Source organism: Hyalella azteca, unplaced genomic scaffold (genome assembly GCF_000764305.2).
Source record: "Hyalella azteca isolate HAZT.00-mixed unplaced genomic scaffold, Hazt_2.0.2 contig14024, whole genome shotgun sequence".
NCBI classification, from domain to species: domain Eukaryota; kingdom Metazoa; phylum Arthropoda; class Malacostraca; order Amphipoda; family Hyalellidae; genus Hyalella; species Hyalella azteca.
The window spans coordinates 124,712-142,407 of NW_025943925.1; the positions used below are offsets into that span (position 1 = coordinate 124,712).

The following is a 17,696-nucleotide window of genomic DNA, read 5'->3' on the forward strand; positions in this document are numbered from 1 at the left end:
TCGGCTATAATTAACGCCCGTACGTTTGGTTGTGGTTATTATTATTAATATTGATTATTATACTCTTATAATATTATTAAATATGTTATTAATGTGGTTGTTTGTATTCGTTGTGCTTACAGTGCAAGGAACTGTCACGATAATGAAAATAAATATTGCGTGAGATATCAACGCAATAAATGTTTAAATAATTAGGATATTACAAAATTTTAGCGATACAGAAAGAAAAAAATAAATCTGAACGCCATAAATGTGAAGCGCTAATATATGTATAATGAGACCAATGAAACTGGGATATCTCAAAAATTATTGGAATTTAACAAATAGAATTCGGATATTACCTAAGTAATATGAATATAAGTATTATATTTGGGATATCACTTAAATAATTAGGGTCATCAAAACAATTGTGATATTTCCAAAATGTTTGAGGTATTCCCGAAATAATTGGGATATTATCTCTAAAATTCAGATATTATCAGAATGGAAGAAGTAAGAAATGAGTAATTGGGAAATCAGCAAAAATTTAGGATATTACCAGAAAAATTGTGATATAAAAAACTATTCAGAATATCACCAAAATAATTGGGCTATGTCTTAAATATTTGCGATATCATTAGAATAACTAATTATCAAGATATTTTATATAATACCTAGAACCATGAAAATTTCCATAACAATTTTTTGTGCTTTTTATTATCATATTGAAGTGCAATCTGCTACTTTATTTTATTTATATGCAATTAATTCAACAGCATTAGGCGACAACGCGACGATTGCCAGTCAACGTTAGTTGGGTTCATCTCCTGGCCTCCTCTAAATTTCGTAGTTTGAAGATGTTTGATATAAACATGTTAGGACATGTTTAAATGTTTATGTGTTTTTGTGTTCATAAGTCTGTTTGTTTTTATTTTGGTTTGTCTGTTCGTATGTTTATGTGGCTGTGTTTTTTTATGTTTGTGTGCTATATGTTTGGCAATTTTAATCCTCGTAGGTTTTTATATATGAAGCCTAGTGCTGTAAATACGTGTTCAATAATTACATGCATAAATTACAGGTCCAGCAACATGTTTTTCCATAAATTCTGGCAATGAATAATAATTTGTTTTTAACTTGACGATATTATTCATCAGAATCATCATCAATGCTGCTTAATTATGTATATAATAACGAAAAAATCAGTAAATATGAATTCAGTTATTTTATTATAGTTACTCTCAGTCAGTTGCGCCAGTGAAGTTCTCAGTTGCCATAAAGTTCTAGGTGGCCATAAAGCTCTAGGTGGCCATAAAGTTCTAGATGGTCATAAAGTTCTAGGTGGTCACAAAGTTCTAGGTGGCCATAAAGTTCTATGTGGCCATAAAGTTCTAGGTGGCCATAAAGTTCTAGGTGGCCATAAAATTTTAGGTGGCCATAAAGTTCTAGGTGGTCACAAAGTTCAAGGTGGCTTTCAACTGGTACTTTTAAGGTGCGTGAGCTGCAACGCTTCCGTTAAAAAAAAAATTCAATCCAGCTTCCTTTCGTTTTAAACATCGAAGAGCTTTGACGAATGATTGAAAATTAGAAATGCTTGACAAGAATTTACTTGACTATAAAACTTTTACTAGAATGAAACTTTGGCGCTCTTTTGCCTTTGGATTAATTTAAATTGAAAACACTGTCATCAAACTTACGCTTGTACAAACTACTTACCTAACTGACCTTTAGCATAAAAACGATACAATTGATTAATTGATAGCTTTATACATGCAAGTAATTAAATTTTAAGCGTTATTCCATTTTTCATAGAATGGTGAAGGTATATACTTGCTTTTTTTCAATACAGGGTGATGACAACGCGCCATACAACATCTGGTCTAACTCCAACTCCAGCTCTCCAGCCGCGCTAACGTCGTGCATGACACTGCTGTTCATCGCAGCGTTTGCCCACCTTACGTTTAGCATTTTTTTAAGACTTGCATTTCTGTATATTGGTGTCCATAACGAATAGTTGTGTTCTCAATGAATACTTGTGTTCTTAATGAATAATTGTGTTTTTAATGAATAATTGTGTTTTTAATAAATTATTGTGTGCTTAATGAATAATTGTGTTTTTTAATGAATGATTGTGTGCTTAATGAATAGTTGTGTTCTTAATGAATAGCTATGTTCTTAATGAATAATTGTGTCCTTAATGAATAGTTATGTTCTTAAAGAATAATCGTGTCCTTAATTAATAGTTGTGTTCTTCATGAATAATTGTGTTCTTAGTGAATAGTTGTGTTCTTAATGTTTCACTCCTACTTACGTTAATTGTACGTTGTACAACGTTGTACCGTTGTGCGATACGTTTATCTTAACTTTTAAAGTTTATTTTTTAATGTTGTGACTTTCAGCGTTATCCAGCTCATTCATACATTTTTTATTCAAAATTTAATTCAGTTTCGTTTCCTTTCGTTACTCCGATTGTTTGTGTCCGTATCATAAGTACAGCTGTATACGGTGGCCCACATACGATAGCTTCAGAAAATTTCAAAACATGTTACTGGTTCAACATGTTGCAGTCACTGTGAACCTAAAGGGATGCCACTATGAACATGTTACGAGGTCACAGTGAACATATTTAGAATTCACCATGAACATGTCACTGAGTCACTATAAGCACGCCACGATGTCACCATGAACATGTCACGGAGTCACTATAAACACGCCACCATGTCACCATGAACATGTCACGAAGTCACTATAAGCACGCCACGATGTCACCATGAACATGTCACGGAGTCACTATAAACACGCCACCATGTCACCATGAACATGTCACGAAGTCACTATAAGCACGCCACCATGTCACCATGAACATGTCACGAAGCCACTATAAACACGCCACGAAGTCACCATGAACATGTCACGAAGCCACTATAAACACGCCACTATGTCACTATGAACATGTCACGAACTCACTATACAAACATGTTATCACTCCCCGAACATGTCCCCGACATGCCACACGTGTCCCTCGCGGTCACGACACGAAGATGTTATCTCGACCGTCGTCCCCGCAGCTCTGTCCTCCATTACGAGAATCAGACGGTCTAAACCCAATATGGTGCAGGTCTTATCTAATCATTAGCTTGCAGTCAGCGCCAAAACACAGACCTTCTCACCATCCTCGTCACTTTGCACGTCACTATATTCCGCGATATCACTATTCAAAATTTAAACTTAAGTCAGTAGTATAAGTCGTTTGAATAAAACGTGCCTACTTGACGAAGTTCAATGAGAATTGCATGTAATTATTGACGGGCAATTTGAGTTAAGAGTGTAATCTGGAATTAGATGAATGCTTAGGAAAGTAAGCAGCTTGCGCAAGACGGTGCCAAGTTACCCTCACTCTGCGCACGGTGCCTCCCCTCTTGACCTGCGGTAGGCTGGAAATGCGAGGGGCGGTGCCTCGCCATTGGCTGGCGAATGCCACCAAATTAGCCATCTGGCAGTTGATGGCACTGATGATTTCTAAATGCCAGATGCCGCCACACATCTCAGGCTCAATGAGAAGCCCTTGAGACGTGTAGAGCTTTATCGCGCCGACGATAATTCTTTGGCTGTCCAAGTCTTGTAGATCCCCCGCCCTAAACGCACTTAGCCGAGCATAAACAAGGACATAGAGATGCATAGACCACCGCCAACATTAGGGCCCGTACAGGATGTGTCTATGTTCATCATAAGCAAAGTTGAGACACAAACGAGCTACTGAGTCCCTGTCTCTCTCTCTCTCTCCTTGCCCTCACTCTCCCTCACTCCCTCGACGAGAGATATCTTGAATAGTTTGATCATTAGGACCAACACTTACTTCTCTAATGACACAGTCCATATCTTAGGCTCTATTACGAGCTTTACGACACTCCTTTGTATTGTACACATCGTGCTCTCTCCCTCCCTCGCTCTGCCTCCCTCACTCTCCACTCACTCTTCCCCTCTCTCACCACTATATTGAAACTTATGCAATAAAAACCCTCTAAATTCTCGGAAGCCAAGTGGCTCACGAAAAAGAATCTCAGAAAAGTCATCTGGAATCCGGCTTTTCAGGCCGGCACATTAAGTTGCTAACCCATTTCTGGTGTGTCGTACGTACGGCAGGGGAGTCGTGAATCCCAATGTATCTTACACATAGAAACTTTATCCCCGCCCCAGGCCACGCTCAGGCTTTAGATTTAGCTGAACAAAATACGACGCATTCCATTACATGCGTGGCTTTCATGAGCTGCTCTTCATAATCAAGCCCGGCCCTGAAACGTAACAAATGTAGCTCATCAATAAATTTTAACGGTCGTAAAATTTAGTCCATTTCTAAATGGGGTTTTTATCTGTTGGTAGACATACTCGAAGATTTACTTTACTGCATCTTATATCAAAAGTTCTTCCAAATTTATATCCGAATGTAGGTTTTTATTAATGCGGAGGTAACGTACGTATTGGTAAAATTGCTGAATCGAATAATATTTCCTTGCCATTCTACACGAAACGGAACCAGGTTCTTAATTTTATTTAAATGGAAAACTGTACTGATAATTTGTATCATGAATCTTACTCTCGAGTTTTAGGAGACTGTTTTTCATACATATTTATCTGTCTAAATATTATGGCATTTTTACCTATATCGCACTATTTAATACTTGCATGTATGACTGCATTATATTAAATGGTCAATCTACATCGTATTAAAATTTACACTTGAATAACTGTTTCATTGCCTTGTACACTTACATCGTATTATCTCACTCATGTATATATGACAGCAGACCAAGTTATATTATATTACATTAGTTTAACGCTATTAAAAATTTTTCGATGGAGTTCGAAATGCAATGCAATTCGAGCTTTTATTATTCAACAATCAACACGATTAATTTTTTTTTTTTTTTTTTTTTTTTTTTTTTTTTTTTTTTTTTTTNTGTATCACACATCATTGCAGTGCATCACTGCGGTGTATCACACATCATTGCAGTGCATCACTGCGGTGTATCACACATCATTGCAGTGCATCACTGCGGTGTATCACACATCATTGCAGTGCATCACTGCGGTGTATCACACATCATTGCAGTGCATCACTGCGGTGTATCACACATCATTGCAGTGCATCACTGCGATGTATCACTGAAACTGTCGTTCGATACTGGCTGCATTTCTCTTTTGATAAAGCTGGACAATTAGTTTCTTAATAACCGTATTATCCGTTTTATAAATAGTAATTCATTTCCTATAAGAGGCTGTATTATATATTGTATTTAAAGGGTCTTTTTAATTGTTTTCTGAAACCTGAATATGCGTTTAATGAAATATACATTATAAGTTCGAAAAAAACGAATTTAACATTCAATAAAGCCTGAATTATAGGTTTAAAAAATATGGCCCATACGCTTAATAACACCAGAATTTAACTTCAAATAAAACTTGAATTATACGTTTACTAAAGTTTAATAAAGTCTAAATATTACGTAAGTTTCACGAAAAATGAATCATAATTTCAACATGCGTCTGATAAAATCTGAATTAAACGCCTAATAATGGCGGCTGAATTAGCTGGATTATACACCTAACAATGTATGAATTACACCTGATAAAGCCTGAATTGTACGCCTAATAATGGCTGAATTATACGCCTAATGAAAACTGAATTATACGCTTAACAATGGCTGAATTATACGCCTAATGACGCCTGAATTATACGCCAGAAATAAGCTGAATTATACACGCCTGAAATAGTCTGAATTATACGCTTAGTTAATGAAGCCTGAATCAACAGCTCACCAGATGCAGCAGCGGTGATCGCTCTCCGACACGGCCGACCTCTGCAGTTATTCTCTGTTTTATTTTTTTGCACTTTTTTGTTATAATTGGTCTCTTAAAGACTGAATTTTTCGCCTTACTACTAATCAATGTGCTACAATGAGTTTTACTAATCAATGTGTTACATTTTTATTGTAAAGTATAATTTAATAAAATATGGTTGAGTAAATTTGAATTCTACCTCCAAATGCTTAGAAATAGAAAAAATTGAATCCCAAAACTTGGAGAAAAACGTTAATAAATTTTTGTTTGTTAAAAGATATTGTTAAAATAATTATATCATGTATTTTTATTGATTAATTTTTTTTAATGATTGATCATAATGATAATGGAATTTTATCGGAATTTCCTTCACATTTGCAGATGAACGAGTATGGGGAATACTGCTCATGTGCTTATACACACCCCAGTCTTACTTATATGTATCACACATTTAATGGCCGCTCCAAAAAGAACACTACTTTTGAATGCTGTTCCTACCAGAACACTCATGCGTTCCCTGAACCGCTGATTATACTGTTTATTGGAATAAACTATGTCAGTGTGATAGAGTTTATTGGAATAAACTGTATCACTGTTTATTGGAATAAACAACTATGCTCGAGAGCCATGAAAATGCTCCTTCGTTAATTGTACATCGTAAATACGTTCCGGCATTATTATGTAATTTAAAATGAATTACTTCCACTTCTTCTCATCAAATCGATACCGGTAGTGGAAAATCAACCCACTGTTCTTATATTAATCTTACAGCTTCCTTACAATGAATTTGAATGCCGCTTTATTTCTAATTCAACAACTTTGTTATCTTTTACATAAAAAAACTTGAAAGAAATATGTTTTAATACCTTCTAAAATATATACACGTGCTTTGTGTCATTATTAATAACAATATTTATAGAAAACACAATATCCTCCCGCTTTGCACCCCATCAAACCAACACAACGAACATCTCGCACAAATCGTAATGTTGGAACTCGGCACATTATTTCTCAATAAAACCACCCACCCTCCATAATAGCTCCTCCGCCCCCCCCCTCCAATCTTCCTCACCCCTTCCCCCACTCTTTCTTGTGGGGGAATGTCCGTTTTCACCTCTCTCCCCTCTGTTCCCCCTCTCCTTCCCACCCTTTGTGTTTGTTTTCGTCCTCCCTCTTCCCACTGTCTTCTCTACCCCAACTTCTCGTTCAGTGGAGGGAGGTGTCCGGTGCATTCCCCCTACTTCCCCTTGCCCCTTTCTCTTCCCCCGTGTCCCCTTTTCCTCCTACTCTTCGTTAGGAGTAAGGGTATTCATTTGAACCCCTACTTCCCCATTTCTCCCCCTCTACCCCCACTGCTCCTAAAAATGTTATAGGGTATTCATTTCTACCCTCACTCCACCATAGCCCCTCCTCTCCCCTCTTCCCACTCCCCATTGCAGAGGGGAGAGAGGGGGGTGTTAGATTTTTCCCCACTGCTCCTTCACTCCCCATAGAGTGGGGTAGAGAGGAACGAAGAGGTCCGTTCGGGTCATTAAGACAATCACTACAAACTCATAAAGTCACGCAGCAAATAATTTCTCTGGTCGCGCTCGATCCTTCACAAGTTGTATCGTAAACGAACGTCGCTTCCGGGCCATCGTCATCAGAAACTAACTTTTTCTCTGCTTAATGTCGCGCAAACTGCCAGGCGTCGCACTTTCTTAGGAAAAATTTCGTATTTTCTCTCCTTTGAATTATGGCAGAATTACGATAGAATAATAGTATTATTATTGTCATCATTGTTATTATAGTTAATATGAGATTATTAGTCAGGCTACGTTTGATCGCTGTACCGGCTGACTTATACCAGTTGGATAAAAGCTCTCAGTTGCCAGTTGTGCAAGATATTACTTATAACTGTTGTAATCGTGATTACTTGCTTAGAAGTCACTGCCCCATTTCAGTCACTGCCCGATTTTAGTACCTGTCCCATTTCAGTAACTATCCCATTTTAATAAGTATCCCATTTCAGTAACTGTCTCATTTCAGTAAGTGTCCCATTTCAGTTACTGTCCCATTTCAGTAAGTGTCCCATTTCAGTTACTGTCCCATTTCAGTAAGTGTCCCATTTCAGTAACAGTCTCATTTCAGTTACTGTCCCATTTCAGTAACTGCCCCATTTCAGTAACCGCCCCATTACAGTCGCTGCAGTCACTGCTCCATTACAGTCACTGCCCCATTACAGTCACTGCTCCATTACAGTCACAGCCCCATTACAGTCACAGCCCCACTATAGCCACTGCCAAATTGCAGTTACTTCCCCATTAAAATAATCGCCCCATCCCACGCTGCAGGCCCACCCTTCCCCTTCACACCTTCTCCAAACCGCCCCCCCCCCGACGCGCAGTTTTGCACACATCGTGCGCGCGAATGTCGCCGTAGCGGCGCGGCGCCTAAATCCAACATTAGGGACGTTCATCCGCGTAATGCGCGCCTCTGACGCGCCTCATAAACTCACGGCTTCGTTTGCGCGCCTTTTGAGGTGGTTTTTGAGGTGGTTTTTGAGGTGGTTTTTGAGGCCGTTCTGCGTTCACGCAAAGCCGCGCGTTAACGAAGAATTGGTCAACATCTTCTACTCGTAACATGCACTCAGGGAACCGAGTGTGTCACATTGTCCATGTATTGACCCACTTAATTTGTTCCTCGCAGCACGAGCAGACAGAGCACGTATCAATCATACGTCCTTTTGCTGGGTAAAGTTGGGTCGGATGACAAACATACGGGCAAAAAGTGCATAGATATATGGACAAACTCACTATAATGTTATTGGGTGTGGGTATAATACCTAAATAATTTAATAATAATATAATATAATATTATTCTTAATACCTGAATATAATAATAGTTATTTATAGGTTTTAATTATTATTAATACCTATTAATATTACTAATAATCCTCCCGGTTTATTATCAATTAATTTGTATTTAAATATACAACAGGCAATTGAACGATCAGGCTAACAATGAGATGTTATTAAAGTTTACAAAAACAAAGTTATAATCACCAAACCTGCGCATTTAATTAAGTATCGAGTCACATTAATTAATTATTTCAACTTTTAAAATTACTAATTTATCGCCCGTACTTTTTAATTTTCATTCCACACATCGCGTCACACTAGCAAATTTCGTATAAAATTATTTATTTTAAAATCAAAGAAATTTCAGCGATAACTATTCTCAACATGAATGCATAATTATGTATATTATATTATGTATTTCACGCGGGGATTTTTGCTGCGTGAACGCGACCGCCGGAGTTTGGCAGTATTTTTTTCGCACGGTTTGGGAATGTGGGAGGGGAGGGGGTGAGAGTGGGAAGAAAGGAGGGAGAAGGGATGCGTGTGAGGGGAGTGCGTGGGAATGTCATACACGTGGGGGTGTATGAATGAGACTCCAATGAATAAGAATTATTCACAACATTCACCTGAGTCACCAATTGATGAAACATTCATTTCTCCGTGGATTGCCGCCACGCGTACCGGAAAACCTATTGATTTTTCGATTAATAATGATAAGGCAATGATGTGATGATTGTATCATTGGATATTGTAATACATTTATATAAATCTTTCAAAAATTTTCTCGAAAAAAATAAGTTACTAAATTAATTGCAAATAAGTGAGCAATTTAAAGTTAAATTTTTTACGTTTTTGCGCCTGCAGTTTTAACTTTTAACATTTATTGCATTTAAAAATTGTGCAATTAGTAAAGAAAAGTTAGTAAAAAAGAAAAAATGCTAAATAAATTAGTGGATGTAAATGATAATTTTCAACATAAATCATTACATTACGTCCCCACGCTTCACTTAATAAAAGGTTCATTAAACTGAAATCCTGAACCATAAATTTTATTTATGGTTCATAAATAATAGTTTATGGGAATTATTGTTTATGAAACATGACATTATTATGGTTAATAATAATTTATGGTCCATAAATTTCATTTATGGTTCATCATTATTTTATCAACCATTTATCATCATTACACAAAAATTAATAACATTTATTTCAATTAGAATTGTCATTTCTGGACTTTAAACGAAGGAGAACGAAAATGTAAGATTTTGGCTTAACCAATAAATGTTCAAAATTAAAGCCATATTTTAGCTGCTGAATGTATGTGTTATAAAGCACCGTTCATGAGATATTTCAATAGAAAAGGCTCTACCAATTATCATTAATTTTTTTAACCGTTGTTTGCGGATTAGTAAGTAAAACTTTCCGATTAAACTCTGTAGAGTTTTCATACTGATATGAATGTATAATATGATATACGTATATAATATAGATTTCTACTATGAATATACCTATATAATATGGATATATGATATGAATATAAAATATGAATATTTGATATCAATATTTAAATTTGTAGGAGTTGGATTACCCTCAATTACCCGCCTTGTTTTTCATCATATATGATAATTACTTAAAACGAGAATCATTCCTATCATTACCTCCTATCATTACCTCCTATCATTACCTCCTATCATTACCTCCTATCATTACCTCCTATCATCACCTCCTATCATTACCTCCTATCATTACCTCCTATCATTACCTCCTATCATTACCTCCTATCATTACCTCCTATCATTACCTCCTATCATTACCTCCTATCATTACCTCCTATCATTACCTCCTATCATTACCTCCTATCATTACCTCCTATCATTACCTCCTATCATTACCTCCTATCATTACCTCCTATCATTACCTCCTATCATTACCTCCTATCATTACCTCCTATCATTACCTCCTATCATTACCTCCTATCATTACCTCCTATCATTACCTCCTATCATTACCTCCTATCATTACCTCCTATCATTACCTCCTATCATTACCTCCTATCATTACCTCCTATCATTACCTCCTATCATTACCTCCTATCATTACCTCCTATCATTACCTCCTATCATTACCTCCTATCATTACCTCCTATCATTACCTCCTATCATTACCTCCTATCATTACCTCCTATCATTACCTCCTATCATTACCTCCTATCATTACCTCCTATCATTACCTCCTATCATTACCTCCTATCATTACCTCCTATCATTACCTCCTATCATTACCTCCTATCATTACCTCCTATCATTACCTCCTNGCGGCGCAACTTAGGCCGAGATTGCGGCGCAACTTAGGCCGAGATTGCGGCGCAACTTAGGCCGAGATTGCGGCGCAACTTAGGACGAGATTCTAAAAAAAGTCTCAGCAAAATGTTAGGTTGTAAAGTTGCAGATGAGTTATTTATATATGTTTACTTAATCATATGAGCCTGATGAAAGGCGGAAGCGTTCTTTGCCGTTGAATTTTGTGATAAAAATTAGTGCTTTTATTTCTTATATAATATGCAGTACCGGTATGAACAGCATTGATGTATGAATAGAATAATTATATGAATAGCATTAGCACCATCATCTTGTGTAAGAATACCAGCATCTTGTGAAAGATACCTTAACTTTCACAGGATGTCATCACTTTCACAAGATGCCATCACTTTCACAAGATGTCATCACTTTCAAAAGATGTCATCACTTTCACAAGATACCATCACTTTCACAAGATGCCATCACTTTCACAAGATACCATCACTTTCACAAGATATCATCACTTTCACAAGATGTCGTCACTTTCAAAAGATGCCATCACTTTCACAAGATACCATCACTTTCACAAGATACCGTCACTTTCACAAGATATCATCACTTTCACAATATATCATCACTTTCACAAGATACCATCACTTTCACAAGATACCATCACCTCACCATCACCACCATCATCATTAATTACGCTAACTTCGTTTTTATGGCGTTTATCGATATTTTTTATTTTTTAAAAGTTGCTAATTCAATTTTAGTATCTCTCGTCCTCACTACCTTTCTATTTCGTTCCAACTTGCTTGTTTCTATTACCACCTCACGTGAGTCACTCACGCTACTCATATTCCCAGGCTTTCTCACGCACATAACTGCGATTCTTCCCTCCCTCTTCACACTCCCCTTCACCCTCCCCTTAACACTCTCTTAAACACTCCCATCTTCTACACCCACTCGAGCTACACTCTCCTCCAACAACCACCTCTCAAAACACCCTCCCAACACTCCCCTCCAACACCCCCTCTCCAACACCCCCTCTCCAACACCCCCTCTCCAACACCCCCTCTCCAACACCTGTCTCTTATACACATCTAGATGTGTATAAGAGACAGGNATCGCCGTAATGGCGCAAGGAGCGCTACTTAATTTGCTTATCCCAGCCCAGGGAATTACGGGCTTTTTTGTGAGGCGCGCGAGAGGCGCACGTTTGTTGTGGCCCACTGGGGCGGGCCGTGGGCCACACGCCCGTACGAATAACATTATGCCACTACTATACATTTCATTATTATATCGCCACGCGCTCGTAAGAATATCATTACGCGATCTTATGACGCCACACGCCCGTACGAATAACCTTTCGCGGTCCTAAAACACAACATGCCCGTACGAATAACATTGCGCGGTCTTACAACACAACACTCTCTTACAAATAACATTACGCATTTCACTAGTGTTTCTAGAGGTTCGCACAAAATAAGGGTGTTTAGAATGAATGCAAATTATTCACGTACGAATAATATTGTATATGGGCCATTGAATTAGTAACTCAGAAGAGGAGAGTGGGTGGTGGGGAGTTATTCCGTAGGAATAGCGTTGTGTTCTACGTCCCTTGTGTTTATTAAATAAAAAAAGGTATGAGTTGGCTATGGGTCGATAATAACGATTGTTTTATTGACTTCAACTTTTTCGAGTTTGATAAACTGTGCCCATAAACCGAATTACACTCTAAAAAATGAGGGAGGCTTTGTCTAAAATGCGATTTAGTTTTGCCCTTGTGCTTGTCGAGGCAAAAAAGCGTGTCATTTGGACAAGATCACATATTTTTACAGCTAAAATTTGAACTTGAATTTCTGAACAATTTTCTCTTTCATGCATTCGCGCTTGTGAATATAATTTACCGATGCTAACATATATACGATGTTCATTTTAGTTCTTTTTAATTTCATGTATATTCATTTAAATAAAAAATGAATCAATTCATGACATTATTATAATCACTTTAACTCACATGTCACTATTATTATTATTATTAGTATTTATTATTAATATTTATTAACTCACATGTCACTTTACTCACTTCAGTTGAGTTCAGCTATGGCTTTTGTACGTATGAGTGTACAGTTGTACGTACGAATAAAAATATTTTAAATATTAGTGATAATACGTGTAACCGATAAATATACTACGGAAGAAATACTCAAAACTCGCAGGAGATATCTTGAACAAGACAAGTTATATATGTGAAGCACCTCACCAAACCTCCATTATTAATATAAATTATTCTCAGGGCCTGCATTCTTTTTTCAACTATGCTGTATAGGGTAAATTTGAAGGCATTTACTGCGAAATTATATATTCATGGCCCCATATAACAATTTTGTCCTCAACTTTTTTATTATGGCTTAGTATAGTATAGTATAGTATAGTATAGTATAGTATAGTATAGTATAGTATAGTATAGTATAGTATAGTATAGTATAGTATAGAAGGCCACATTTCCCCTCTACTCCACCACAATGGGTAGATGCAAGGCCACATTTCACCTCTACTCCACCACAACGGGTAGACGCAAGGCTCACGCCGCTATGTGTCGCAATGTTCAGTGCCTTGCGAGTTCAATTTTAGGTGCAAGTCACCATTGATTGGCAGGCGATTGCATTAGCTGGCCAATTACAGTGCAGCAGCGGGCCAATTACTGTGCAGAAGCGGGCCAATTACGACGAGCGCAGTTCTCAGACGTGGTAAGCCGATTGGCAAGCCGATAGCCTTGGTCAAGGCGTCGTCAATTTAGTTGTCAAGGACGCTGCATTCCACGAATCAAGGCAATTGAGTGTGGTCTTTGGCAAGTGAAATTGTGTTGTCAAGACTTTATAAAAATTCAAAAATGTGTCCTTTTTTAATTTCAACTAAAAAATGTGTAATTTTTCAATTAAAATTACATACCAACGCTCGCAACTCATATTCAGAGAAACAAATGGGCCATTATGACCGAATAGTGCCACACTCTGCATGTAGCATTGAAACATCTTTTATAAGGCCAAACTGGGTGAGGATGACCCACTCAATGGTGAAACGTATAACGCTATTTGGACAAAGTCTCTCTCATTCCTGTGAGTGCACACCTTCTCCCCTATGCGTTTGTTTGTTAGTTGTTCGCGAGCGTTGTGCATGGAAGCAATTTATCGCTTTAAAAGATTCGCGTCATGCCATTCTTGCTGTAAATTGTTTTAGGTTCATGCCCAGCAGCCGGGGCCATATTGGCATTGATTGCATAGCGTCCGCGGTCCGGGATTGCGTTCAATCTTTTGTCTTGTCCGAAAAGCGAGAATTTCGCGGCAACTTTTCGCCGTGATTTTGTTCAACAATTGCAACGGAATTTGCGTAGTGCATTTGATCTTACTTTCTTTTTTAATTGAATGATTAATTTACATTTAATTTGAAAGTTTGTTTCGAAATATCTATTTACAAAATATTTATTTATTTACATTATTTAATTTTCCAAATCGAAGTTCCTACGATTTTTATGCATTGTTTGCCTAATGACATTCTTTCACTTAATTAGAGTTTAATATTGTTTAACCCCAAATTTCTGTTCAGAAGGTAACACATTCTTTATGGATTGCACCTCAAACGGATATTTTCGTTGTTTGCTAAAAAAATATGCAATTCTTGATATTCGAAGATTGCTCAACCAAAAGCAATCATTAACCCATTGATTCTCATCATTCTCATGCGTGCAAGATGATATCGTTGACAACTAAATTATATTTCGATTTCTCTGAAAAATTTGATGATGCCGATCGTGATCGGATTTTGATGCATTCAAAATTTATTATAGGATTGCCTAGCATTTGTTAATGCCCTATATATCTTGCATGCGCATAAGTCAAACATACTATGCGTGCGGCTGTTGATATCCCGGCAATCCGTTGATATCGCTGCCTATAAGATTGTTATTTAAATCTATACTAAAGTTTTATAATTAAGAAGCACTAACACTCGCCAAATGTACCTACGGTGAAGCCCCAGCTCTGTTGAGCACTTACACTCTGCCCAATACATGTAATATATAATAATGATAAGAACCTGCATAATATGCTTTTTATTCCTTACATCTGCAAAACATGACGCATACCGTGCTAAGAATTTCTGTACTCTGCTTAGTACTTCCTACATCTGTAAAATAATGAAGCATTCTCTGCTTAGTACTTCTTACATCTGCAAAAAAATAGCGAGTATTTTGCTTTGCATTTCTTACATTAGCAAAATAATGACGTGTACTTTGCTTAGCACTTAAACCAACTCTAATTAGCATAAACGTATGCGATGTAAAACCACGCAGAAAATACTGCTAGCAACATTTGGGTTTGAATAAGTGAGATTAAAAACGGGTTCTTTCTATATTTCTCGTAATACCTTTAATTCAGTTATTCATATATAAATCTAATTATGCTACTAGATCAACAGTAACAACATTAATGTAACCTTTGTATGCTTATTCATATTTATTTTTAAATCTGTGCAATCTTCAAATTCAACGAGTGTTGGAGAAAATTTTTGCTGTTTAAACAAGCTCCCTCTGCATATCCTCTAGCCTTAAGGATTTCCAATATCCTCTGGATTTCCGATATATCTCTGAATTTCCGATATCCTTCTGGATTTCCTATATATCTCTCTGAATTTCCGATATCCTTCTGAATTTCCTAAATCCCTCTGGATTTCCTATATCCCTATGGATTTCCTATATCCCTCTGTGCTCCTAATCTCGCAGAGGGATATAGGATTTAATATATCCCTGTGGATTACCTCTATCCCTCTTGATTTCCGATATCCCTCTGTATTTTTCGAATCGACGATATCAATTTCGACGTTATTCAAGTAAAATGAAATGAATGATTACTTTCTTTTTTAAGTAATCATTCGTGTCGCTAGAATGCTGCACGAATGGCAGGCTTAGGGAAATAAAGAGGAATATTGCGCCAGCAGCGAATATATTTACAAGCATGGGGAGGAGTAGGGGGCAAGGGGGGCCACTAACGAAGGCACAGGAAATGGGGGTAAATGCAATAGTCCTTAGGGGGGGAGGGGGGCAGACTTTGGGGACGGGGGATGTGAGGGTAACCAACGAGACAGAAATGGAGTGAGGGGAATGATGGAGTGAGGGGAATGATGGAGTGAGGGGAGTGATAGAGTGATGATGCCTGAGGCGCAGTGATGATGCCTGAGGCGCAGTGATGATGAATGATAGCGATAGGAATGAATGTTACTCTCGGTATTGAATGTTAGCGACTTGACTACAAGTCACCGACACAAGTACCTTCAGTTTCGTCAAGGAGAAAATTAAGTTTTATCGATAAAAAATATCTATAGTTTTGGAAAGAAATATATGTAGTTGTAAACCTACCTGCAAACTGCCGAAATACCTGCAGAATACCTCAATACCTGCAGTATACCTCAATACCTGCAGAATACCTCAATACCTGCAGTATACCTCAATACCTGCAGTATACCTCAATACCTGCAGTATACCTCAATACCTGCAGTATACCTCAATACCTGCAGTATACCTCAATACCTGCAGTATACCTCAATACCTGCAGTATACCTCAATACCTGCAGTATACCTCAATACCTGCAGTATACCTCAATACCTGCAGTATACCTCAATACCTGCAGTATACCTCAATACCTGCAGTATACCTCAATACCTGCAGTATACCTCAATACCTGCAGTATACCTCAATACCTGCAGTATACCTCAATACCTGCAGTATACCTCAATACCTGCAGTATACCTCAATACCTGCAGTATACCTCAATACCTGCAGTATACCTCAATACCTGCAGTATACCTCAATACCTGCAGTATACCTCAATACCTGCAGTATACCTCAATACCTGCAGTATACCTCAATACCTGCAGTATACCTCAATACCTGCAGTATACCTCAATACCTGCAGTATACCTCAATACCTGCAGTATACCTCAATACCTGCAGTATACCTCAATACCTGCAGTATACCTCAATACCTGCAGTATACCCCAATATCTGCAGTATACCTCATTACCTGCAGTATACCTCTATAGCTGCAGTATACCTCAATATCTGCAGTATACCTCTATTCCTGCAGTTTACCTCAATATCTGCAGTATACCTCAATACCTGCAGTATACCTCAATACCTGCAGTATACCCCAATATCTGCAGTATACCTCATTACCTGCAGTATACCTCTATAGCTGCAGTATACCTCAATATCTGCAGTATACCTCTATTCCTGCAGTTTACATCAATATCTGCAGTATACCTCAATACCTGCAGTATACCACAATACCTGCAGTATACCTCAATACCTGCAGTATACCTCTATTCCTGCACTCGGGTTGCAATGCATTGATTGTTAACGTGACGATGTGAAGGATCGTGTCACCACCATCATCACCACAATCATCACCACCATCATCACCACCGTCATCACCACCATCATCACCACTATCATCACCACCATCATCACCATCATCATCACCACCATCATCACCACCATAATCACCACCATCATCATCACCACCATCATCACCACCCTCATCACTACCATCATCACTACCATCATCACCACCCTCATCACTACCATCATCACCACCATCATCACCACCCTCATCACTACCATCATCACCACCATCATCACCACCCTCATCACTACCATCATCACCACCATCATCACCACCATCATCA

At 37.8% G+C, this 17,696-nt stretch overlaps 1 protein-coding gene across 1 annotated transcript in view; it reads right to left on the minus strand.

Annotated features, from left to right (window-relative positions):
• The window catches only part of LOC108676489 (bromodomain-containing protein DDB_G0280777-like), a 65,889-nt gene that overhangs the window by 4,489 nt on the left and 43,704 nt on the right, over positions 1–17,696 (minus strand). The window contains exon 6 of the mRNA XM_018164569.2: positions 3,374–3,611. Coding sequence (XP_018020058.2) covers positions 3,374–3,611 — 238 coding nt within the window. The remainder of the gene's footprint in view (positions 1–3,373; positions 3,612–17,696) is intronic.